Source organism: Symsagittifera roscoffensis, chromosome 1 (genome assembly GCF_963678635.1).
Source record: "Symsagittifera roscoffensis chromosome 1, txSymRosc1.1, whole genome shotgun sequence".
NCBI classification, from domain to species: Eukaryota; Metazoa; Xenacoelomorpha; order Acoela; family Convolutidae; genus Symsagittifera; species Symsagittifera roscoffensis.
The window spans coordinates 42,045,870-42,071,916 of record NC_087062.1 but is presented as its reverse complement, the minus strand read 5'-3'; the positions used below and the strand labels follow the sequence as shown (position 1 = coordinate 42,071,916).

General features: G+C 38.5%; 3 protein-coding genes across 3 annotated transcripts in view; 2 read left to right on the top strand and 1 right to left on the bottom strand.

Annotated features, from left to right (window-relative positions):
* The window catches only part of LOC134844597 (talin-1-like), a 185,319-nt gene extending 160,436 nt beyond the window's left edge, over window positions 1-24,883 (bottom strand). The window contains exon 1 of the mRNA XM_063861357.1: window positions 24,858-24,883. The gene's annotated coding sequence lies outside the window, so the exon portion shown is untranslated. The remainder of the gene's footprint in view (window positions 1-24,857) is intronic.
* The window catches only part of LOC134844621 (huntingtin-interacting protein 1-like), a 477,037-nt gene that overhangs the window by 57,509 nt on the left and 393,481 nt on the right, over window positions 1-26,047 (top strand). The window lies entirely within an intron of this gene.
* Window positions 9,440-25,966, top strand: LOC134844634 (uncharacterized). Its single transcript, XM_063861419.1, has 4 exons — window positions 9,440-9,513; window positions 9,584-9,697; window positions 10,336-10,413; window positions 25,191-25,966. Exons 1-4 carry the CDS (start codon window positions 9,484-9,486, stop codon window positions 25,704-25,706), a joined length of 738 nt encoding a protein of 245 aa, XP_063717489.1. The 5' UTR covers window positions 9,440-9,483; the 3' UTR covers window positions 25,707-25,966.

Genomic DNA, 26,047 nt, shown 5'->3' with positions numbered 1-26,047 from the left:
ATACTTTAGGCTAACATTATAACCTCTAAATTATATTAAGCTCTGACCTATGACCATGCTAATTTTAAAATACCTGCCAAAAGCGCACCGGCTTTTGGTAGATCTAGAGAGATTGTTCATTGTCTAATTTTGATATGCAACCAATCTTGTGAAACTAAATCTTAATTCAAACTTTTTATTATCTCGTAATCATAGCGTAGTTACCTTAGTCTTTTATTTAGTCTTAAATAAAAAACTACAAAATATTGTAGGAATCCTAACCCGATTTGTCTTAAATTAGTCTTAGTTTAAATTTCACCAATATTAATCTATAGACGGTTTATCCTAATTTTTTTAACAGCACCATCAGTGGTAAATCTGGCCTGATCCAGAGCCCACAGCTCATGTTCCAAGTGCATTAAGATCATTCTTCCAGCATTGCGACTTGCCAGATTTCGCACGATCACATGTTCCATCTAACGACTCTTTCATTGTGCCTTCTTCCTTTGGACGACTGTGTTCTTGTGCTCATCGGTATGGTGCAAACGGTCAGTACCGCGCACTGAAATTTTTGCCACACTGTGGTAAGCAGGCATACCAGCATTGACTTCCATTGAGCTTCTTCTTCATCCAAGCTCCTGGACACTTTGTTTGTGCCAATTAGAATCATTACGTCTAAGATTCTGCACGGGTTCATCAACTCTACCATCCGATACCATCAGAGTCCGATTTTGTTTTTCCACCAAGTCGTTGGTTTGTAGATGATACGTCGTATACGCCTGCGCTACTTGAGAACGTCCAATGAGCTCCATGGTAAGTTCACCTACGAAAGCTGTTCCGTTGTCCAATTGGAATGTCATTAGACATCCATGTCTTGCTATCCTCGCGATGATCAGATGATCGCATGATCGGCTGAGGCAGTTATGCAGGGAAGGGCCTCTGCCTACTTTGTGGAGTGATCAATCTTCTGACTGTCAAGCATATCTTCTGGTGATCAATCTGTACCACATCCTCAGATGACTCTATCGACTGTAATGGAAAACGTAGTTTCCTGGAATTTTTCACCTGTTGGCATGACAGACATGCTGTCATCCACTTCTCGCATGCTTTTTTCATTCCAGGCTAATCGAAGCGTTCCATGATCCACTGGTATACTTTATCGATTCATTGGTGGCCCATCTGATCAAGTGAACTGAATAAAATTTCTGTCTGGCAGAGTTGCGGCAACACTAACGCGTTGTATTTGTACAGGACCTTGTCCTCCTCTCACCTTTTGCAAACAAGGATCCCATTTTTGTTCAGATATAATCTTCACTCTTTCTGCATATAAAAATGTCTCAAGATTCGGTAACTATGCTCTTCCAGATCTCTTTTGTCTGGTGCCCCATTCTCGGTCCACTTTTTCAAGTTGCTGGTCATGCGGTAAATTCTCTGCGCTCTTAGTAAGTCCGAGAGTCTGTATCTCGCCTTCAAATATGTCTTCATGACTCTCAAATGACTGCTTAGCTCATCGGGCTGATGCGCGTCATCTTCCATCTTGACGCAACAAATCTTTGCCGATGGCTCTGTCTCTTGGCCGCTTTTAATTCCAGGAGTCTGCCGCGTTATCAAAGACTTTCTCACTCGGGTTCAGGTAGCGATCACTATCGGAATCTTCATTTGATTCCTTGTCCAGGTCTCTAGCTCGAGCCTCCACCAGCATTGTGTGGATTGCCAATTCTGACCACTCTGATGCCGTGCTCAAGTTCTTGTCCCAGTATGTGTCAATCTATGACTTCCTCCAGGTGTACCAACGCTCGCACATCTCTCGATTCAGTGCGTGGCTCTGCTTTTCTCAGATAACCCCCGCATATATATCCAAATGCATCAAGGTGAACTTCGGTTTCTGATTACCTGATGTCCAACCACTGAGATGATTGACTGTATATTGCTTCCATGTTTGTCCTGAGACCACATTCAGCTTCATGCTCAATCTACTCGTTGCCTTCGTTTCTTCAACCTCAGATGGTTCAAAGGCGTTGAGCTGCTCTTGAGTTCTCTCGTTTTTGGTTTTGAGCTTGACTTTCTGTTCTATCTCTCTTGTCGACAATTCCTGTTGGACTATATAAAGTACATCTCTTGCCGCTGCTTTACAATTGATCTGAAAGCTGTTAGCTGCGGCTCCAGGTTCTGGCTCACTCATTTCTTCTAGCACGGCTTGCATTTTCTTCGTTGCCAGCTCTTGCGGTTTCTGTTTCCTCTGGGCTTCCGCCTCGCTCATCAGGCGTGCCTGGCTGACTATAACGCCTGGCAAAGCCTCCTCATGCCTTGAAGGCAATTTGATTTAAAGTGACCATCCAAGTTGCAAAAGAAACACCTGGGACCGAATTTTGCAATTACTCCTCTCATGAAATCTTCATAATTGATTTCCGACGCATATTCATCTTCGAGACTAAAACCGATCGCCTTCATGCCCTGCTTGTAGGTTGGGTATGCTGATACATGATGGTCTGTCGAGCTGCAGTTTGCACAAGAACGTCTCTTGATCATGTCGTCCCTAGGTTTGTACCAGTTGTTACCCTGGTTAGCGGGTTCATTGTTAAAATTGTCATAAGTGTTTTGTAGTAACCAGATCTAACCAGACTTCCCCATTTCAGTTTTTTCTTCCTCTTCTTGGGTATCTACTTCATCGCCTGTTCCATTCCCATTGTAAATGGAAAGAAGTTTCCCTAGGTAACCTTCAGCCTTTCCGAAAACGAGGATGACGTTACCGCTCTCTCTGTCACCCCATGCATCATGGTGTTATCAGTAGGTGAAACTGCTGCCGCTAGATTCTCAGTCGAGATGTCGGACAGTTCCGACATTTCCTCTCGATCAAGAGTCCCGGTCGAAGTGGCGAAATTGTGGCCTTGTTCTACGGGTGTAGGTTTACTCGTCAACCTTCTATTTCCACTCCCATTCGGTCCATGTCCCTCCCGATTCTCGTCTATGGCAGGGTCCGGATGAACCTCTAGTTCCAACTTTGCCTTTTCGTCTTCCGAGGCCGTTTGAACCCTTGTTTCAACCATCCCGCCTGAAAAACTCTTCCCTTTTGTTCCGAAACTTCTCAGGCCTTTCCAAAAAATGGTCATTCATCGATTTCCTTTGTTTCTTGGTACAAATTTCCCAGAGCTATCACTTAGTTTAGATATCCTTGAGTTGTCTAGACTCATCATAGTTTATCGATTTTTACTGCTCAAACACGCGATTCGCTTGCTACCTTTTTTGTAGTTTGACAACTGATAACAATAACACAACACGTTAATGTCCAAAATTTTTAACTACTCAGTGTCCAAGAATCTTAATGAGTTCTCAGAGTACAGCGTATATACAATTTATGCACAGCAATTTCTTATTGGTCATTAGATATAAAACTAGCACAGGCTGATGATGTCAATATATTTTGAATACTGTGTCCACTACCGAATCGAGAACGATTATCAAGGATTTAAAACCATAAAGGAGAAAAAAAAATGTGTATTGCAATTGGTCTGTCGCAATTTAATAGTCGAATTTATTTCTAGAGAAAGAGCTTTCTCTGTTTATAGCCGCACTAAACAGACAAATAGAAAGCAGTATTTTTCTCAAGTGGGCGTCTATTGCACCCACCGAGCTCTGTGATACCTATCTGCCCTCAGATTGCCCGAACCAGACTTACTAAAACTCTCAAGACGCTCTTCCAAAAAACAATTTGGGTTTCAATGCAATAAATCAGTATCAAGTTCTGTTTTTAGTTAGACCTAGAGTCGTAAAACTCCGGATCTAGACCTGTTTTGGTTTTAATATGGTCTTTTCAGTTTATATCTAAAGGCAAGAAACAGTGCAGTCACTGGTTTCCTGTCTTTCTTGGACTCCCTTTTTCCTAATATCTTCATGCTATTCAATCTATATCTTGTTTTTAATTACGTACGTGTTAGAATACCTACGATTGCGTTCATTGAAAAAAAAAATTTCTAGGAGCCCTCCGAATGGACAAAAATAACACCCCTCTGAAATGGGACCCCTCCGCATTGGCATAATATGACCCTTCCGGATTGGCAAAAATATGACCCTTCTGGTTTGGCAAAAACAGGACTCCTCCGAATTGGAACCCCTTCGGATTGGCAAAATATGACCCCTTCGGATTGGCAAAAACATGATCCCTCAGAATTGGCACTCCTCCGGATTGCCAAAAATAGGACCCCTACGAATTGGGACTCTTCCGGATTGGCCAAATATGACCCTTCCAGATTGGCAAAAACAGGACCCCTCCGAATTGGGACCCTAGGGATTGACACAAAATGATCCTTCTGGATTGGCGAAAAATGGCCCATCCGGGTCGTTGAAAACAATACCCTAGACCCCTCCGGATACGGTCTCAGAGTCTATTATTTAAAATCAATTAACTAGGAATGGCTTTCTCTGGCCCCAGACGCCTCCGGATTGAAGCAAAGCTGCTTATTTAACAATTTTCTTGAACGGTGAGGGGTCTTATAACAAGCCTATTTTTGACTCGACTGTCGTTTTCTAGGTTCCATAATGCTTCCTTATTGTCGAGAACAACGTAAAAATGCTTTATTAGACCATTGCTATCGTTTGGCAGGGATGTAAGGGCTTTGCAAAAAAAAAATTACAAAACGCGAAGGGTCGACCTTCAAAAATCAGTAGTTTTATTAAAAACAACCTAGAAAACTTTCTTTGCTTACTTTCTTCTCAAAAACAATTACTATATGTGTGAGCCTACTTAATTCCTGTTCTAGCGGTACTAAGATAAATTGAATCGGTTATGATGCAAAACGTCCAAAGTTATGATGCAAAACGTCTTTTATGCTAATTAAAAAAAAACTTCCAACCTCAAGGTTCCACTTAGCTTTTTCCGCAACTCTTGTCATTCATTTAAAAATTTTTAATCCGAGCTCAGAAGGCCAAAATTGTTTTAGATCAATGCAAAATCCCGGTCTAAAAAGTTTCAGCTGAGAAAAAAATTGCCAAAAACAATGCTAATTGGACCCCTCCGGATTGATGAATCCACTAGATCAAACACGTTAAGTTCGATTCCACTGAGGGAAGGAAGGTTGATGGCAAGCGCGTTCTAAATCCTGTCGATTCCTTAGTGTATGATGTCCGAACGACAATTTTCTTTGCGCTAACTCAAAAATTTTGAAATTTTTTGTCGAGTTTCGTTTTTTCATATATCAAGAAATTTTTGTGTTTGGCACCCAATTAGTTCCAACCACGTCCGAACTAAATTTAACCGGTTCCACTAGTTAGAAAAATGCAAATCTAATTTAGCGCGCTTTTTCGTTTCAAAAATTATCAATATCTCAAAAATTGCGGTTTGTGGGAGGATCAAAGTATTTTATTATGACCCTGAAAACCGGTCTGTTTACGTTCTGTTTCACTGGAAAACTATAGAGGACTTTTAATAGAAGCAGTAAAAATAGTAATGTTTTTATTATTATACCCCTCCGGGTCCGTTCAATATCCAGAATAAGGTGCTTCACTCAAAAATTCGCGCTTTGGTTGAGTTCCTGAGCCTATTTTGCTAAATAAACTAATTAGGAAGGGTGAATTCTGGCCCTAGACCCTTCCAGATTGAGGCTAAACTGCTCATTTAACAATTTTCCTTAACTGTGAAGGGTCAATTAACTAGCCTAAATTTGACTCGACTATCTTTTTCTGTTTTCCCTAGCCGTTCCTTTCCGTCGAGAACAGCATAAAGTTGCCTTATTCAGCCGTTACTGTTGTATGGTAGAGGTATAGAAATTTTCCAAAAAAAAAAAACAAAACGTGAAGGGTCTTCTTCACAAATCGGTAGTTTTTGCTAAAAACAATCTAGAAAAGTTTTGTATGCTTACTTTTTTCAAAAACAATTACTCTATAACTAAGCCTGCTTAGTTTCTGTTGTAATGGTACCAAGATGAATTGGAGCTATCCATTAGTTCTAAAATTATAAATCGAACCGTCTTTGATGGGAAATCAAAAGACTTTCAAACTTATAGTTTTCGTCTAACTTTTTTTTCGCAATTCTTGTCTTATTGACTTAAAAATTATCCATCCGAGCTCAAAAGGTCTATACTTTTCTAGTTCAATGCAGACACCCGGTCTAAAACGATTCAGCCGAAAAAACTTGCCAAAAACAACGCTTTTTGGATCCCTCCGGATTGATGAATCAACTTAATCAAGTTGTTAAGGTCAACTTCACCAGGGCCAGGGAGGTTATTGGCAAACGGGTTCTAAAACCTGTCGATTCACTAGTGAATGTTGTTCGAACGACAATTTTTATCGCCCTATTTCAAACATTTTGAAAAATTGTCCTATTTTGTGACGTTTCGTTTTTCGAAAAGTCACGTTCGAAATAATTTTCACCGGTTCCACTAATTATAATAGTGCAGTTACGGAGTAACTCATCAATTGAGCGTTTTTTTTCTGTTTCAAAAAGTATCGATATCTCAAAAATCGCGACTTGTAAGGTGATCAAAATATCTTTATTTTGACCCTAAAAACCGGTCTGTTTGCTATGTTTTTTTTACTCAAAAACGATAAAAGAGTATTGAAAAAAGTAGTATAAATAGTTTTACTAACAAAATTGTATCCCTCCGGGTTTGTTCAGTATCCGAATTAAGGTGCTTAACTCGGAAACTCGCAACTCGGTGGAGGGTCACTACAGTACAGTCACTGTCGAGCCCCCACAGATTGCTCTCTTAATTTCTGTACTAAAAGGATACAAAACTTGTTAACGATACCTAACAATCAATTGTTGTTGTCCTTGACACCCTTCCTGTAGCTCCTTGCACTGCTTGCGGGATCAGTCATCGGCTCTAATCTCAAGACCCTTCCGGATTGAGCTCAAATTAGCATTAACGTGCCTTAATACTCAGGCAACCCAGTACAAGCACCAAAAAAATGGCCACAAATTTGATCGTAAAAATCTTCTTTGTTGTAAAAGCTGTAACAACAATATATCTATCAACAATAAACGGGAGGGTCGGGTCACATGTCGTCTGGGCGGATGATTTCTTCTGACTTTATACTTTTCTACTGTTTTTGGTTTTTTCGGACGTTTTTTTGTTTTTGGTTTTTTCTTAGGTACTATACTACTTTGCGTTTGGTTTTGTGTATATTTTTAATTGTTTTGGCCATATAACGGTCAGACAACGACGGGAAGGCCGATCATCCCATCCTTCACCATACGTGAATTTTCGGTCTTAACTAAGTTAAAAAGCTTAATCCGGGAATCCGGAAGGCTTCCGCTTTCCGTACCACCCTTCCGGCTCCTCGTCATGGGCCTTATTTAGAGCATCCTCTCGGCGCGGAGTGCTTGTTAATTCGCCTGGAAGTACATACCGACGGATTTTGAAGCTAGGTTACGAAACGACTGGCTATTGTCTAAACACAGCTTCAGATGCTTTTAACCGTCTGTGCCAAAGCCACTTCTTTGGGTGGTCCATCCTTATCGGCCGGACAAAGTCATTAATATTTAAGGCTATCGGCCAGATCGCGCAAATTAACTTAGTTGCATGCAAAAATAGCGAGCTCATGGCTGGATCTCAAAATTCCCCAGACCACGAGGTCACTCCTAAAAACAAGGCTACTAATTTTTATCATACTACTTTCGTTTTTGTTCAGTCGATAAAAATCATCCTTTTCATCGGAGATGGATCAACATTTTCCCTCAGTTCCTAGCTTCTCATTTTCTAAAAATAGACAAGATGTTAATTAAATTCAACTCAGGGCATTTCCGGAGCCTAAAAGTTGTTTAAAAACCGGTTTCAGTCTCTTCTCAAGACCTTTCCGGATTCTCGAATCTGGTCGAAAAGCTGTTTTCTAGGCAAACAGGAAATGTAGCAGATCTTCTCAATAGCGCTTCGATTTGTCGGGAGTCGGCCCGTAACAATTGTAGCTACACAATCGTTAAAATTCGGAATGCTCTTCCGCTGATATCTTCAACTATAATTTCTGTCGTCTCGTTCGTTAAACGCACGTCTTGTGTTTTTTCAGGGAAAATTGTTGTTCTGATTTTCGCGGTTTTAGTCAGTCAATCAAGGTACAAAAAATCATCAATGTTATAATGTCCTTGACATCGGTCGCTGTTCCAGCTATTGGAGGTCGTCAGTCTCGAAGTCTTTTCCGAAAGTTTCAAAAATGTTTGCAGCTTTCCGTCCTCTTCCTCCTTTTTTCTTCAGTTCGTTCACGTGCTCATATATTGACGTCGCTGGTGTGCCATCTCAGTACGTGACCCAGATGTGCTCTTCGTCTTCCAGCCACTACCTAGAGTACAGTTCTTTGTTGGGGATATATTTTTGGTAGTGAATGTTTTTGTACATTTTTGAGATGTTTTTGGCGTACAACGTCTAGTTTTTCGTGTGTGCCTTTGTTCTTGGCCCACGTGGAACAGTTGTAGGTGAATATGGATTTAACATTCGTATTGTAGATACTTATCTTCTTTTTGATGGTGACGTAAGGGTTCTTCCAGACAGGTTTACACTTGTTCAGCGCAATGATGGACAGCATTTTCGTCTGCTGATGTCTGCACTGTCGTCAAGGATTGAACCAAGCTTTTTGATCTTCGTTAGGTCACTTAGCCGTCAATTTTTGCGATCTAAGTCTTTGAGTCGTTCAGTTGTAAACTGTAGGTGTCAAAAATCGGACTCACTGTTTTGATGATAGATTTTAGATAGATCGGTCTCACTGTTTTAGTGATAGATCGGCCTCACTGTTTTAGTGTTCGCGAAAGTGAAAGTTTCTATACGTGTCATGCAAGCCTAAATCAAATTTTTTAAAATTGTTTCGTCACTCCAAATTGACCTTTCCCAATTCGTTAAATTGAACGGTTAACACTGTTAACTCGTCGAAACTGCCAAAAATGCCCCTTGGCTGCTACCATTAAAATTTCGATGTTGCCATATATTTTGACCATTGTGGTCGAAAGTCACACTACTAAGGGGGAGATTAATTATCATTGTATGCAGTTTGCGGTAGTATTTTAGCAGAGTTATTGTTTTTGAGATTGTCATCTACTGTTGTATTCTTGTGAAGAATTGTTTCTGTATATCGGAAGCGCAGTCTCGTTATGCCTGCACCAGATTTTCGGCTGATTTGACAACTTATTTCGTGAATGAGGGATGGTTTTGGTTATTTTGATTTGTTTTGTTCCTTCCGTCGATTTGTTTGCTGTTTGCGCATTTCTGAATTTCGACTCCGTTTCAATTAGCGCTTCAATTTTTAATGGTAGCTGAGATTCCAACAATTGTTGTTGACTCATCATGGTTTAGTTTCGCTCGTGGCGGGCAAAAAAGCCTATACATGGATATGATTGTTTCTCTTCATATGGCAGGAATCGGAACAAAAATGTCAACGTGTTTTTTTTTCACAAACTATATGTATTTATTATTTGATTTTATCAATTTTTCGAATCAAACTGAAATGCGTTATTCAAGGCATGACAAAACTTTTAACTTATAATTATTAAACCATTTATTCATGTGAGCATGCGAAGTTAATTCGATGATGGCAACAGAGATAATCGGATCTTGGGTTCGTGGCTTTTTGTTTATATTTGTTTGAGGTACCAGTACCGAAGTAACCAATTTTAACATGCTTTTAGTTTCCTTCGGGTTACCACGGGCATTATCGAGAGCAAGCACGGACTGGAGTTATAAATGAGTTTAGACAGAAGGCTAAACCAACGCCTCCAGAAGCCTTTTCCCGAAGATACAGAGTGAGTAAACATAAAATGGTTTCTTTGATCAGGTTTAAATCATTATGGTTAATCATTCTATCAGAATTTTGACACTGTTCAAATTTGTTTCCTGAATAATAATTTTTTTTATACCTGTAGGCAAATAGAATTTCCTTCCCTTCGGAAAAATACCGCCTTTTCTTAGTAGTACTTGCAATTGGATGTTTTAAATCGAGGACAAAAAAACATCGCATGATCTTCAAAATACGAGCTATACTCAAAGCGATTTTAGGTCATATCACTGAAGGCTAATTGAAAGTTAAAAAAATATATAGAAATGAGTCCTCGATCGAGCTATTCAGTCTTATTTTTATAATACCAGACGCAAATTTTATCGCGTTGTGTTTGGCATAACTTGAGTGCGGTGTGGGTGTGTGTGTGTGTGTGTGTGTGTGTGTGTGTGTGTGTGTGTGTGTGTGTGTGTGTGTGTGTGTGTGTGTGGGTGGGTGTGTGTGTGGGAAGTGGGCTCAAGTCTTACATGGCTTGTTGGCTTGTCATTAAAAAAAAAAACTGAATATTTCATAGGCATTAAAGGGCTGTCGGAATATTCAAGGTTTCGTCCTGATTCGTGAAGTCCTGAAAGTTTTTAACCCTCAAATAATTATTTCGTTTTCCAGGATATCAGGCTGAAGAACCCTTTTACAAACCATGACAACAAAACTGCATTGATTCTGGATGCCATGGGCTTTGGCCAGGTTAGAAAAATTGGTACACTGCTATGATAAAGTAGTTTCTTCGAAAAAGCAACTGTGATAGACAGATCCCGCATGCACTTCGCATGCAAATTTTCTGAATACTAACTTGTGCAAAAATTGTTCATAAAAAGATTTGGGAGCTCTAAATGTCTGATTCTCAAGGGACCTGGTTGTTTTCAAGTGACCACTCCATCATAGTAGTACAGAAATTTGCTTAGAATTAATTTTTGACCTGGCTTCTAACGGCAGTCTTGCCTTGCCTAATATAAAGATCAAAAATTAAAATTTGTTTTAATTGCTGTGGATTTGATTTGATTTGCGTCTATCAAAAACTTGATTACGAAAACAGTTCAGCCCTCACGATTTATGAAACTTAAGTAATAAAGTTGAACGTGCTACAGATGTTCAGCTGTTTAACATCCAGCTTGAATCAATCAAAGTGCAATTAATCATGCACTTTGATTGAGCTAATGTTGATATTTAATTTTCGTACTTTGTTGAAACAGCTGTTTTTTAAATAGTTTATTTTATAAAATGTTGAGGCAGCTGTTATATGATTACTAATTCAAATTTCATTGTTTTTTTAGTATTGCTGACTTGTGATGGGTATTTCAATAACAATTTAGGCCTCATGTAATGACTGATTAACTAGTTGCATTAAATTAAATAATCTTTGCTCTAAGCATTGGTATTACAACCGGGTACTATTATTCCTTGAGAAGCTTTGTTAAAAGCTTTCACAAATGCCACTACTTTGCGCAGAAATGAGTTCAACTTTAGTCGTAATTCAGTTTTCAAATCCTTGCTTGCTATAGTGAGTAATTGGCGAAGAAGCAATGTCTCAGACTTTACCGGCATAAATAGCCCAGGGCGGATATTTTTCCTACGTTTTTTCATTTCTTTCAGCCCATTGGTTTTTGCCTTATTTTTAATCGCTGTTGTTGTGTCGTACACCCATTGACGCTTGGCAAGTAGTCCTTGGACTGAATTCTCGGAACACTAACTGACTCTACTGGTAATTTATCACACGAAACACTGTCGATAGGAGTACAATCGCACTGTTTAACAGCCTCCATGGTTGGTATGTCATTCTGCTCGCATTCTAAAGCAGTCTTCTCGTCAGTACTTTCGTTAGGTGCGTTAGACACATCATCTACACTACGCAATTTACTTGCATGGACCTTGCAGCATCGACATGCGCGGTTCTTCCTAAATATGTAATTGTCGAATTTGCCGCCATTGCCTGTTAAAATTGTTGTGGGAGGTCTGAATTGCAAAATCCATATCTCTTTTAACTTGCAAACGATCGTTTGGACAGTTTACAGTTTTCGATGTAGTCACGCTTGCTTGAGAAAACCGCGAGTAGAAGTCTATAAAATGAATGTAGTACTTCCCTGGAGAAAGTTAGTGTAAATCTATGGCCAAAACACTGTTAAATTCTTCAGATAGTGTTAAAGTCACAACTGGCCCCGGCAGTGATTTTCCATGCTGCTGACATACAGGACGCTCTTGTGTCACGCTTTCTATAATTTCACTCAGATTTGCACACTTCTGATTAGGTTTCTTTATCAATTCACTCAGTTTCTTGACAGAGCAATAGCCAAATTGTCGATAGAGTTTCACGATGTCCTTATACGCGAGTTCAGCAAACGACCACAGCACAGCGTCCTTGAATTACTCTTGTTCAGGAAAAACGCTCTCAATCAGGTGTTCAGAGGTAGTCGTTTTGAGACACATGTCGCCGATTCTAGTGATAGATAGACGCTGTACGTGGGTGCTAATGAGCGCTCTTTCATTTGCCAATGATTTCACGCGAATCAGAAGTAGTGATTTACTTTTGATAATCTGTACGTCTAAGAAGCTACTCAGATTGCCAATCTGAACAGGAAGACGACATTTATACATAGCCGGAAACACGTCCCGGTTTTCAAGTATAATTTTGTCCTGGTTTTCAAGTATTCTACTTGTTTCTTCTGCTGCGCTGTCAAACTGTCCAGAAAACCGTTTAAGCACGGTATTCCACAGATTGTCGAAGTGCAACCAATATCCAAAATAACCCTTTTTCTAGTTTCTTCAATAAGTTGATCAGAAAAACTTGCAAATGTGAGAAAAATGTCATCTTGTTACGTTTTATTTGTTTCATTCGAAATTTCACGATCTTGACAGTCTTCAAAAAAGCGATTCACTGATTTAAAATGCGAGCAAGTTTGTGTTCTGCCATACATGTTTTTCCGATTTGTTTCTCTTATGGGCCCTCGATATGGTCTTCTGCCACGATATGGAGCTCGTGTATAGTGACTCAAATCGTTTGGCGTTCCCCCAATAAGCAACATCGTCTCCTGGTCGCTTTCGCCTGTTGTTTCCACAGTCCCAGCTTTGAAAATTGGTTTAGACTTTATCTCGACAATATCTGTGCCAGTTTGTCGCAGTATGTGTTGCCGCTAGTACCATCTGTCTTTCAATTACAGACAGACCAGCACCATGTAATAATTTACAAGCTTGAACTGGTTTTAACAGCTTCATTCCAAGAGTTTCAACAGTTTGGTACTTAGTTTCAAATTCAGCGAGATAGTCACTTATGCTCTGACCTCCAGTTCGCTTTAGCTGAGCAAAATTTGTGTATGCTTTGTACTCCAGATCCACGGAATCTTTATCAAAGTTCGTGTGTTGGTCGAGCAAAGTTGCAACTCCATTCTCATTATTCACGATTGGAGTATAATAGTGGGAGCTTGCTGGCTCGTAGTAACATCAGTTAGAATCTTCCAAAGATTCAATTCACTCTTCCAATTCTCAAAACTAGTTCCTTGTCAAATAGATGGGGAGGCTCTGCATGATGACGATCCTTGCATGGAGGACGCTTGTGATAAAGACTCTGGCATTACAAATGAAATCTTCTCTGCTACCATGTGAAAACTTCTATAAAAGGAATTTGAATTACATAAACCCAACCTGAAATATATAAACATGACAGTATAAAACTATAGATTAACAGACCTTTTCCTAAAAGGCACCCTTTCCTCAACTGACTTAAGGCACCCTAAGACTACTACAATTTAACTTAAATGGAATATCTGGGAAAGTACTCGAAATTGCAGCTTTCCTAGCCCAGAATCAAATCCATATTGCCCTTTTCCGGGAAACCAAGTTAAGAAAACAAAGTAGTCACCCCTCCAAAGGGCTTTTATACTCACTCATCCGTAAAGACAAAAACAAAGAGGGTGGTGGCCTCCTCATTGCTATCCACGAGTCAATACAGTACGAAGAACTTACTTTAAATACCGACAATACGCTAGAGGCTATGAGTATCTCTGTAGTAGCCAGTTCGTTGAAACTTCGTTTAAGTATTTTTCAGATACCCGTTCCCCCGAACTAGTTGTCTTCCCGGTTATACCGCATCTCTCTCTGATCCCCTGGTTCCTGGTGATGATCTGGTACTGGGGGACGCCATTGCTCCTTCGTCCCTCTGGATTTCGAATATCGAAGAGGACCAACGAGGTCAAGTACTCTCCAATGAAATAACCGAACCCAGTTTTGCACCCTTAAATGACAATAACCAAAAAAGAGTACCTTTTATTACTGATGCACAACATTCCTCGCCTGATTTTTCCCTTGCATCGCAGTCCCATTTACTTACTGCATACTGGAACCCTATCAAAACCCTTGGCTCCGACCAACTTCCCATACTTATTGAATTACCCCTCAATAACGACATATACTTTTCTCCGGAAAAGACATACATACATTTCCTCAGGGCTGATTGGCGGCAATTTACAGAGAAGATTGAGGCGGGTATCCTCGTTTCGGGAAATCCGCCTTCAGTTGCGGCCGGAAATTTTTTTTTCAGGGATCTGGTGCTCAGAACAGCACGCCACCCCATCCGCGCCGAGCGTCACCGCCATTTTACCCGGTCTCTTTCTCCGGAGTCATTTATTCTTGCTGCTGAAAGAGACCGCGGCCGCTACAAAAACAATCAGCCCATGGAAACCACACAGCACTATTGTTACACAAGTTCACAACTTAACTGCCAACTCCTGAATCCGACACCAAAAGAAAAGAGAAATAAATTACTTAAATTGCTCCAGATCTGTGATTACCGCCTTGGTGCCAGAAAGTTCCGGAAAGTAGTACGCTCCGTAAACGGATCCAGGTCTGTGTTAGGGAGGCACCCCATGAATTTTGGCTCTAAAACCATAACCTCCGATACTGACATAGCAAAAGCATTCCATAAGCAATTTACCAATGCTAGAATTCATACCTCCGACAAAGTTTCAGGAAAACAAAACGCAAATTTCCAAACTTTCTCTTTCTGATAACCCAACTTTTTCCCCAACAAACTAAACAAGCCATTGCAGAGAGCAAACCCTCTAGAGCACTCGATCCGGATGGCCTTTGCAATGTCCACCTCAAACACCTCGGACCGCTTGCACTTGATTACTTGACTCATTTGTGTAACTTTCTGCAAATATATCCCCCAATTGTGGAAAAACTCCAAAATAATCTCCTTTCCCAAACCTGAAAAGGACCATAAAATCTCCACTTCATAGAGGCCTGTTTCACTACTGTGCCCCGCTGTCAAAGTTTCAGAGAGGCTAATCCACTCCTTTTTAACAAAGCACCTTCCATAGGCCACACACCAAAACGTTTTCCGCCCTTTTCACTCCACCACAACCGCATTGACTTTTTTTATCACTGATGGTTTTAACCAAAACCACCCTACCTTGCGTACTGTCCTCGCCACATTTGATCTTTTCAAGGCATTTGATATGGTATGTCATAGAACACTAGTAGAACTCATTCATGACATACCGCTGCCAAGAGGCATAGTTCGTTGGCTGAACAATCATTTATGTGGCCGACAAGCTACCACCATTTTCAACAACCGAGGATCCCCCATAAAATTGTTCACTGAGGTGTTCCCCAGGGCTCAGTACTATCACCGACCCTTTTTACTTTTTACGTGAATGACGCGCCTCCGCCCCCCGAAAATGTTCGTCTCACCTCATACGCTGGTGACTTTCACCTTTTTGCCCAAAGTCCCGACATCGAGACAGTGTCACGCTCACTAAATGGTTTTCTGCATCATCTTTTGTATTTTTCACCTCCCGGAAGCTAACTTTCACGTCTTCTAACGGATCAGTTACCTTGCATTCATCCTAAAACAAAGATTTTAACAAAACGCCAACAGTCTTTTTAAACAACGAGCCTCTACCTCTTATTAAAAATTCAAACATTCTAGGGTTTCTTTTGACCCGAGTCTATGCTTTGTAGCTAACTGCAAGGGATCTGCTGAGGAGAAGGCTCGATGCAGGATAGGAGTCCTGAAGGAGTTAGCAGGTTCCTTTTGGGTTAAGTCTAAAGAGACCCTACTTTTAACCTACAAAGTTTTATTTCGCCCTATTTTAGATTATGCATCCCCGGCCTGGGCGCATGCCGCCAGCAAAATTTCCATTAAACACCTGCAGGCCACTCAAAATCAAGCCCTCCGTGTGATCACTGGTTTAACTCTAATGAGCTCCACTGCCCACCTGCACAGTGAAGTCGAAATCCTAAACGTTAAAAACCATTACTCCCTTTTAATTTCTCAGTTTTGAATTTTAACATATCGTTTACATCACCCAAATCATTTGTATCACTCTTACCCCAAACCACCTCGTCAATTGCGAAAAACCATTTTAAGTGATCTGAAAAACGTCACAGTTTTCCTCTTAATCGACCTAAACCCGCCGCTAAATCTTAACGACTCAGAAGAAGTTTCCATTTTTGTTTTTAACTACTACAAGCCGCTTTTAAAACAAAACCATACAAATTTAGTAACCAAGTTCCTATCAGAAACCCCTCCCTCAAAACTAATTTGTATTCCACCTCCTAGCATCGACCCTTCAGAGCAGTCTTTTCCCAGAACCACTCGCTTTAAGTTTTCCACTCTTCGGTCGGGTTACAGTCGGCTTTTAAATACCGACCTCGCCCGCTTAGTGGTTAAAGCCGGTCGAAGTAGCAAATTTCTTTAGCCTGGAGACGGATGAGCTGAACCCACCCAACATGGGCTAAAGGAAGAAAGAAACCCTTTCCTAAGCCTTCCTAAACAGCATGCACTAAACTTTGAGGTTGTGTTTATATTTTTAACTCCTTCCAATTACGCGAAAGGCTCTTGGAACTAAACGTTTGTTTAATCAAATATTCACTTAGGCGAAAAGAATTTTTTCAGGGTCAGAGTTTTTATAATTGTTTTTGCTAATTTTAGTTCATTTTTGTCATTCTTAAAAGTTTGTAAGATGAATGAAAGCAGAAAAAAAGGTAAAAATCAATTAAATACGATTAATTAACAGTCATTGTTTTGATAATTTTGCTGATACTCCGGAAACTGTGCATATTGTTTTTTTCAGAAACCAAACATCTCGAGTTTTTTTAACCAAGGAATTTCTGTTTTAGCATCAAATTTGGATGTTTGCTGATATTTCAAAGTTTTAGCAGCCACAAAAAAGACAGACGGCTTTTGGAACGTTTCGAGACTGTTTCTATATTGTTTGGCTTCCAATTTCTTTTTTTGATTAAAAATTGTTTGATATACAGGCGTCCGACCAAGTTTTTTAAACTATATTTGCGGCTTCATAATTATTTTCAATAATGTGAGTTTTTTTTCAAATTTTTTATCAAGAGGAAGAGGACACTAATTAATCTAGAGAAACGAATATTTTGACTCGATGGGTGATTTTTTTTTGAGCAACCAATGGGTGATTTTCTCGCGAAACGTTCCTGGCCGGGCACGTTTTCTTTTTTGAAATTTTGAAAAATCATTGCCGCAGAAATAATTAGCTTTTGGCTCTTTGGATGATTTGTTTGGGGGTTAGTTTTTTACTGTTCCGACCATTTGAAAAATTAGGAGCAATTTGTATTCCGGTGTGTTTAGGTTTTTTTTTTCGTTTTTTTTTTGTTTTCCACGCAAAATCAGCTACCACAAATAATCATCAGAGAGTGTTGAAAGGTATATCATATTAAAGCTTTTACATTCTAACGACTTAAAAAAGTTTCAGAAAAACTTTACCAGTGTCTCGAAAAACCGGTTTGAAATCCTCGCTTTTTCGTCTGAATTCGAGCGAAAAAAGCGAGCGAGCAGGCTTACAATAGTACCGTCCTACCACCGTCCATCAACTTCCCTGACCCAGATGGTCTTAAAAGAAATCTTATCAAACTCTTGTCAGTTTGAAACTCGGTATAATTCAGATATCGTGTGTTCATGGAGAATTGCCTGCTTATGCACCAAATGTCGCAACTCCAATCCGAAACCAATCCGAAACTTTCCGAACTTTTGTTTTAAAGGGATCACTCCCTTCATACTTTTGTATGAGAAGTGTTTATAATAATATTAATAGTTATTTTAATGGCTTAAATGCTTACAATAGTTTAACTTAAAACGTAAAAATTTAGTTTACTTGAGTAACGTTAGTTTTTTTGTGTGTTTTAGCGCCTTTTGGACTCAAAAACTTCAAAAATTTAGAAAAACTGCAAAAATATTGAACGAGTTTTTGTTTTTTTTTCTTTGATTTTTTTTCGTTTTTCTAGACTTTTTCTGAAAAAGTTGTTTTTCAGTTCGCTTATTTTAATATGACTATCGAAGATGACTTATCTCTAGTTTTTCGTTCGGATCCTTTTATCACACCATGCCGAAAAAGACACCAATTTGAAAAAACTGTTTTGTATTATTTTTGAGAAGACTATGCTCGGAACATTCTGTGCTACTTGCACAGTAACTGGCTATTCTTGTTTTAATTTCGCATTCTTTGCGCCATACTATCGATTTTTAACTATGAGTTTTCGCTGAACTGACAGGTATAGTTTTCGTTTAATGTGAAAGGACCTAGAATTCGTCTGGCCTGAAGAAGAGTTTGACTGGAATTGCTGACACAGAGTATCTTCAAGTTTCTTTTTCGCTTGAAATATGTCCTGACTGGCTTCTTTGTATAGCCACTGTTCATCCGCATTGCGCTGCCTGGTTGTTTATTGGAAGGAAGAAAGGTTTCAGACTCAATGGTCTGATTGGATGAATTTTATAAAAACGTCCTTGCAACGATATAGTTATTTTCCTCGTTTCTTCCTGAAAAGCAACTCGCACAGATTTTGAAGTTTGCTAAAATAGAAAAATTATGAGTTCGATTCGAATGTGGGCAAAAACGAGACTTTACTTTCTAATCTGCTTTAAAAAATGGTCATTTGGAACAGTTTTTGGACCGTTCTTTCGATACTGGCTTCCTTGAATTTTTTTTCTTTATTCTATCCAGGGGCGGACACCCCTTTTCCTTAGGGATTCGACTCCCTGCCGACCCAAAGGATCCCCCTTTGAAATAATTTGAGATATCCATTTGTGGCTGACTGACCCTAAAATTGTTCTAAAGGCGCCTACGGCGCCAATAAGTACTTATTTTAAGGGAGGAGCAACTTTTTCGTAAAAACTTCCAAAAAGTGCCTAAAAACGCCTTTTTGGCCTCTTTCAAAAACAAAATTTCAAAAACATTTTGAAAATCCGCCACCTCTCCCCTCGAGAAAATCTTAGATCCGCACCTGATTCCATCGAAAAAGTTTGCTCCTTATGTTGGTGTTTCCAAATCACCTTCCTTTCCCGGGGGCAGATCTAAGTTGCGTAATACCTCTTTTTTTAAAAGAAGGATGAGATCCCAGTGTTGACACAATGATATCCCCCTCGAGCTGACGACACTTAAAAGAATTATCCAGGTTTTCCACATAAAAATTAGTTCTAGAGTTTGTTGAGGCCGGAATATTTGTACCCCTATATGCTCATTTCAAACATCTTAGACTGAAACTGCTGGCTGCACCATGAGCTATACCAACTGACAGGTTTAATTAACTGAAACTAAATTGATGAATTGGTTTAAAAAACAATGATTGTTTCAAATGATTAGCTAGGGGGTTTAGTTTACATCCCAATTTAGCTGCATCTGTTATTTTTCAGCAGTATCAAAAAGTGATTTCAACAATCAAACCAACGTCGGCAGGTACCATTTTTGAACCAATCTAACTCACTCAGTATATAATCAATAATGTTTTTTTATTCAACACAACAACAAAGGTACGCCACCACACCACACGGCAAGAAACATTTAAACAGCATTGATGTAAGAGTGGGCTACGCTACCAACAACTAAACCCTATAGACTTATATAGGTGTAATTTGGCGAGCGGTCGTATCCGCTTCTCAACCTAAAGGTTCGAAGCCTACTATGATCCATGCTTGTTGCTTAGGGGTCAGACAACATTACCCTGCCTAGAAAAATCAAACTCCAAAAACTTCATGTAATTTTTATCCAGGGGCGCAACAGCGGTTTTTAGTAAAGAGCCGAACAGGTCGTATGTTGGCTTTTTCTCCTCCTGGATAAATCGTACTAATTTGAATCCTTTCGATGTCCAAACTGATATAAATTCTAATGAGCAAGCATAATATGTTTTTGATCTGAATCAGGTTTGTTACTTGTTTTTTTTTTTATTTCGACTTGTTTATGAGAAGTCTGCGTCGTTCTTACAGAACTTCTTTTTCAATTGAATTGAACTTATTTTGCTATAACGCTTTTTGGGTATAAGTTAACACCTAGTTTTTAACAGCTGAAATCATTTAATCATTTGACGACTAATAAATTCTGAAGGAAATTCAAATGGCAAATTTTATATTCATTTTACATTTTTAGACAACTTTTGCTTGACTGGTAAGTGTGAACTAATCATTAGTTGTAATCTTCGTTCATGAAATTTCAGCTTTATTATTCCGACTACTTTCGAAGAGTGGAAACGATCTGCGGATTAGAGTCTGTTTTTTTACCTCAAGGAAAGCTCGTACGGAGTCAAAAGTGATAATCAGTTGAAGAACTATCAGCCGTGATTCAGATTCTTAAAAAATCAAAAAAGTAATCTCAGTGTCAAAAAAAAACTGATCCGATTTGGTGAGAGGCTGAGCTCCCATGTTTAAAATCTACTAGAACTATAGTTACCGCTCTTTGTTACTTAAAGAAAAGAAAGAAAGAATTTATTTCTCTAGTCAGCATTAAATACAACATTGAATATATTTATAATTTAAGTTAAATGATGCGACTTAGAGAGGATAGACAACGGGACCTAAAGGTCCTCCAGGGTCTACCCTTAAGTTGTTCAAACATAAAGATTTAACACTAATATTTAATGAAAAAAAAAAAAAAACGAAATTTGAAAAAAAAAAAAAAAAAAGTTTTGAAGTAGGTTTTCTTCCGTAAGTTAAGATTTTTTGTTGGCGTTACTGAAAGAGCCCATCAACTTTAACTTAAGACAACCAGGTTCACGGTCGCAGGTGAGTTTTAAAATAATTTTTAAGAAAAATAATTTTTTTCTTTTTTCTCTTCTTTTCCCCTTCTCCTTTCCTTTTCTTCTTTTTTTTTTTTTTTTTTACTAAGTGTTTAATATTTTTCGAAAAATCGTAAAAATGGCCATATCTCCTGAACTACAAGGATTTAGAGCTTCATATTTTAGCACGAGAATCGGAAGCTAGAGCAGTTGCCTGGTAGCATTTAACCAACGATAATCATTTTAAAGAAAAAAGGAAAAAGGGAAAAAGTACTACAAATCGTAGATAAGTTTTGTTAGTTCGTCGTTTTGCAACAAAAATGTATTTTTGAAATTATGGTAAAACACTTTTACTTTTGTCTCAGAAAAACTTTCAATATTTTCAGGAATTATATTTTGCAGTCTCAATAAGTTAAAAAGCTTGCAAGCACGATATCGGATAGAAAAACGTTCAAATCTTTTCTTGCAAAGAGGTTCTAATAGTAAATTGTATTTTGAGTTTCTTGTTTGTCTCTGCCGATTATTAAAAACAAACAAATTGTTAAGGAAACTCTCTGAATGAAACGAATTAATTGAGCGCAGAACAAATTTGAGCAATTCGTATACATGCAATTCGAAAACCGATAGAAAATTGTATTTAAGAAAAATGTCATTACAGGAGTACATTTTCTTTCGAAAGAACATAAATTTAATTATTTTCTTTTGTAAAAGAAATAAACACTCCAGTGAACTTCGACTGCAGCAACCGTAAATCAGAATTCCGTATTGTATTATAGGAACAACATTACTTCTGTAGTATTCTAGTAATTGTGAAAGCGGCACGTAATGCCTCAGTTTTGATATAATACCACATTGTTTACCGAGTCTCATTTTAACATTATTAATATGAGTTTGATAAGATAACTTACAATCTATATAAATTCCTAGATATTTGCATACGGGTTTTAGTATAATGTTAGAAGAATTAAGCTTGAAGCGATAATTGGAAGCACTTTTTATATTCATTTGATTTGTTTTATCACTATTAACTATTAACTTGTTGGCGAGAAGCCAACGATCCAGCTTGCCAATATCTTCTCTAATTTGAGTTATTTGGCAACCAATTGCCGTCAGGTTGGTGTCATCTGCAAACAGTGTTACTTCAACTGATTTGCATGCTGATGGAAGGTCATTTACGTAAATTAGGAAAAGCAAAGGTCCCAGTATCGAGCCTTGAGGAACACCGCATGTTATTTTCTTCCAATCAGAGAATTGTCCATTTACTAAAACTCGTTGAGTCCGTTCAAATAAGTAGGTCTGAAACCACCGGTTACAATTTCCTCTTATACCATAAGATTCCAGTTTATTTAGTAGTATTTGATGATCGAGAGTATCAAAGGCTTTCCTAAGATCCAAGAAAAAACTATAAATTTCATTTGTATGACTTCTCATTCTTAGATTTTCTGTCAATTCAGCTACTGCATCTATTGTACTATGTTTGGTTCTAAAGCCGAATTGTTTGTTGTATAAAAGGGATAAATTTTCAAAGTAAGAATATAATCTGTTGTGCATTGCGCGTTCATAGATTTTGCTCCAAACTATTAGTAAAGAAATTGGCCGATAGTTGTTTTCATCTCGCCGCGATTTTTCTTTGTGGATTGGAACAATTTTGGCTTTACGAAGTTCGGAAGGGAAAACACCTTTAGAAAAAGACGCATTAATAAGTATTGTTAATAAAGGAGCAACAGCATTTTTAGAAGATTTGACAATTAAGTTACTGACGTAATCATCCCCAGATGTCGATTTATCGTCCAATTGAGAGATGATTTGGTGTATTTCTGGTTCTGTTACCTTAAAAAGAAACATGGAGTGATTTAATTTGGGTAAGCATGGTGGATCTATTTTAGGCAACTCTTTTTTCAAATTCTCTCCAATGTTAGTGAAGAAATCATTGAATTTGTCAGCAATATCTTTATTAGATGGATTTTCTTGGACTTGAAGGCATGAATCTAGAACAGGAATATTTGATTGGGCTAAGTTCTTACAATTTAATTCATTGAGTAACTTATATGTTTGTCTTGAGTCTCCAATGCAATGTCTAAATTTATTCATGTAATGTGTTCTTTTCTTGCATTTAACGGCGTTTTCAAACTTTTGTCTTTGTTTTTTAAAATTCACTAGGGTTTCTGGATTTTCAGGATTATTTTTCCATCTTCGATGGGCTGCATTGCGCTTATTTCGCAGATTTTTAAGATCATTGTTGAACCATGGTGGCTGAGTTTTGCTTCTTGGTGAAATTGCCTTTAGCGGAGCGAATTTGTCTAGGACATTTTCAAAGATACATTTGAATAAATTAAAAGACTCACTGGGATCTTCGGTACCCATGAGAATTTCTTCCTGTTCACTTAACACACGCTGTAATTCATTTTCAAATTCTCTACATTTTGAAGCCTTCCTCAGAAAAGATGTATCACGGAATGTTATCGATATATCTTTTTTACATTGCTTTATTGACCAATCTAAGAGGATTGGATAGTGGTCTGATATAGTTTCTTGTTCTAACACCGTGGAATTGGGATTTGCAATATTTTGATAGATGAAGTGATCTAAACAAGTTGATGTTGTTAATGATACACGAGTAGGTTCTGATGCAAAATACTCAAACCCATTCGAGTTTATAGCGTTCAGGTAATTAATGGTGAGTTGATTTTCTTGCAGTGTATTTATATTGAAATCGCCACATACAATGAAAGGGTCAGAATGTGTGCTATTATCTTCAAGAAACTGTTCAAGTTTGTCAGTAAAGAGTAACTTGTTTATTCTTGGTGGATTGTAGATGACGGCTATTTTTAATTTGTAATTGTTTTTTTCGACCTCCGCGAATAAAGCCTCTTCAAATGTGACATCTCGTTGTTTCAGTAAATTACAGTTTTTATGTACCTGAACCATCACTCCTCCTCCTCTCATGCCATTTCGATTTTGCATAAGGCATTGGTTATAACCATTTATCAGGTAAATTTTACCTTCATCTGTTTCATTTAGCCATGTTTCGCTTAAACAAATTATATCAGGTGGAGACTCAAGCCTTAAAATAAGTGCTTCCAATTTTTCATAGTGTGGTTTTAAAGACATGATATTTAGGTGTAGCACAGAAAAATTAAAGAAATCCGCTTTATGACCAGATTGATTATTATAACAGGTAATTTGGGATAATTCATTATTAAGCACAATTGAGGGATTCACATTATCAGTCACGAAAACAATTCATGGTGTCATTGAAACTGTAACCAAGATCTGATGCAGCATGGAAAATATTTTGATATCTATACACTTGATCATTATTTTGGAAAGTGTATAAAATCATGCCCTCTCTGGTCCATGTTGATGCGATGCGCTTGTCAGTTTTCATAAGCTTCAGAAACTTCACTCGTGCTCTGGTGATGTCTTCAAATACTTTAACATTTTCAGTGGTGGGCTTGTCTCGCAAGGTTTTTTTTTTCCTCATAATTTCCACTTTGGCTATGCGCCTGGAGAACTTCACAATGATAGGGCGGGCTGCTACATTTTTGGCTGGTAATCGATGAGCAATTGAAATATCGCCTTCCTCTACCTTTGCATTAATCTCCTTAGAGATGGATATAATCTTCTTGATTGTCTCTTCAGGCTGCTCTCTACTAGTTTCGTTTATTCCCAGTACTCGAATATTGTCACGTCTGTTGTATGTTTCCTGCTGTTCAGTCTCGCACAGGGTCCTTAAGGTACTTCTGAGTTCGCTGTTTTTCATTTCGTCGTTAAGCTCTTCGCAAATTTCTTTCTTAAGGTTTGCGCATTCGGCTCTTATTGCATTTCCTATGACTGTCTGCAATTCGTTCTTCAAATCAAGTTTTAGTTTTTCCAGAATTTTTGGGAGTGCTGTGTTGATGGCATTTTCGACAGCTTCTTCTATGTCAATACTCTGCTTCTTACTTTCTTGCTCGTTTAATGGACTCATAACTTCATTTGGTCTCTTCGGGTTTGATAATGATTTTGGTATCGGAGTCTGATCTTGGTATCTCAGGTTCGGTAGATTTGCTTCCTCGGATACCTCAAGCTGTTCATCATTTCCAATTGGTTGATTTGCGTTAGACATCTCTGTCTCTGAAACTATTTAATAAGTTTATCACAACAATTAGGCTAATACTTCTTCACCTGAGTCAATCGCATTTTCTAGAAAAAATTAACTGGAAATTGCAAAAATAGGAACAAAAAATAGGTTCTGCTGTTTCATAAATGAATGTGGTCGGAACATTCTGAGCTGCTTGCACAGCAACCGGCGATCCTTGTTTTTTAAGGATACCATTGCATTATACAAAACTCGTTAAAATCATAAATTCATCTTGCTTCAGCTCAATCAAACTTCATCGCTGAAAATAATGTGAAGTTAATTTAATTACGTGCCATTGATAGTGACTATTGATAGGGATTCTGAACTATTTAAGGGTGTGGGCAAGAAAAAAATAGAAACCAGATGTGCAAGCAAGTACCAGCCTGACTTCTTCAACTGGGCGGGGGAGCGAAACATCGACCAGGGGTTCATCTCAGTCAACCAGACAACATACACGGGCGGATCGCCTACCCCCATTCGCAAAGTGTTCATGCCTGAAACAGCAAAGGATGTATCCAAGGTCAACTCTACTTATAGGTTATCCTACGGATCCAATCCAGTGAACAGTCGTTTTCATTTCACGCCCGCTGCAACTAGTGTCGTGACTCAACCAAAACCAATCGATCTTCCCCCAATGACAGCGCGGCATGTAAACCCAAATAAGCAAAACGAGACAGCGAAGCTAGCCCGAATGCGAACCCGATCGGCGCCCCCGAAGTCGACAAGTGTGCAAGATTGTCTTATATGGTTCGACATGGTCAAGACTCCGAACCGTATAGTCGAGAATTCGGAAACTACTAGTACTACGACAATTGCGCCGCTTGAGCTGGGTTCCCAAGCAGACTCTTAAACTCAAGTTCGACAGTCAAAACAAACAACAGTCAAAATCAAGGTTTATAAAAAAGATTTTATCATGTCAGGAACCGCAAACTATCTGAAAAAGTTAGTCTTGAATATGAAAACTGTTGTCTGTTTTAGCAGACTGAAAGTAGTAAATCAAGATCTATATTTTAACGTCAGATCCAATACGGCCATTCTACAGTACAATGCAAATTTATGTTGATTTTCTGTTAATAAATACACTCCAATTAATTAAAGATTTTCAAGTTACTTTTAGTCGGTTTGGCGCAAAGTATAAATTGTACAAGCAAACCGGTGTCCAACAGCGCTTCAGTTAGTTTGTTAGTCAAC

Bases quoted from the DNA above. Each gene is read 5' to 3' on its own strand.
- LOC134844634 (XM_063861419.1), top strand. From the start codon at position 9,484: ATGATGGCAACAGAGATAATCGGATCTTGG. The intron at 9,514-9,583 runs GTTCGTGGCTTT...ACATGCTTTTAG, and splicing joins CAGAGATAATCGGATCTTGG to TTTCCTTCGGGTTACCACGG. The intron at 9,698-10,335 runs GTGAGTAAACAT...TTCGTTTTCCAG, and splicing joins CCTTTTCCCGAAGATACAGA to GATATCAGGCTGAAGAACCC.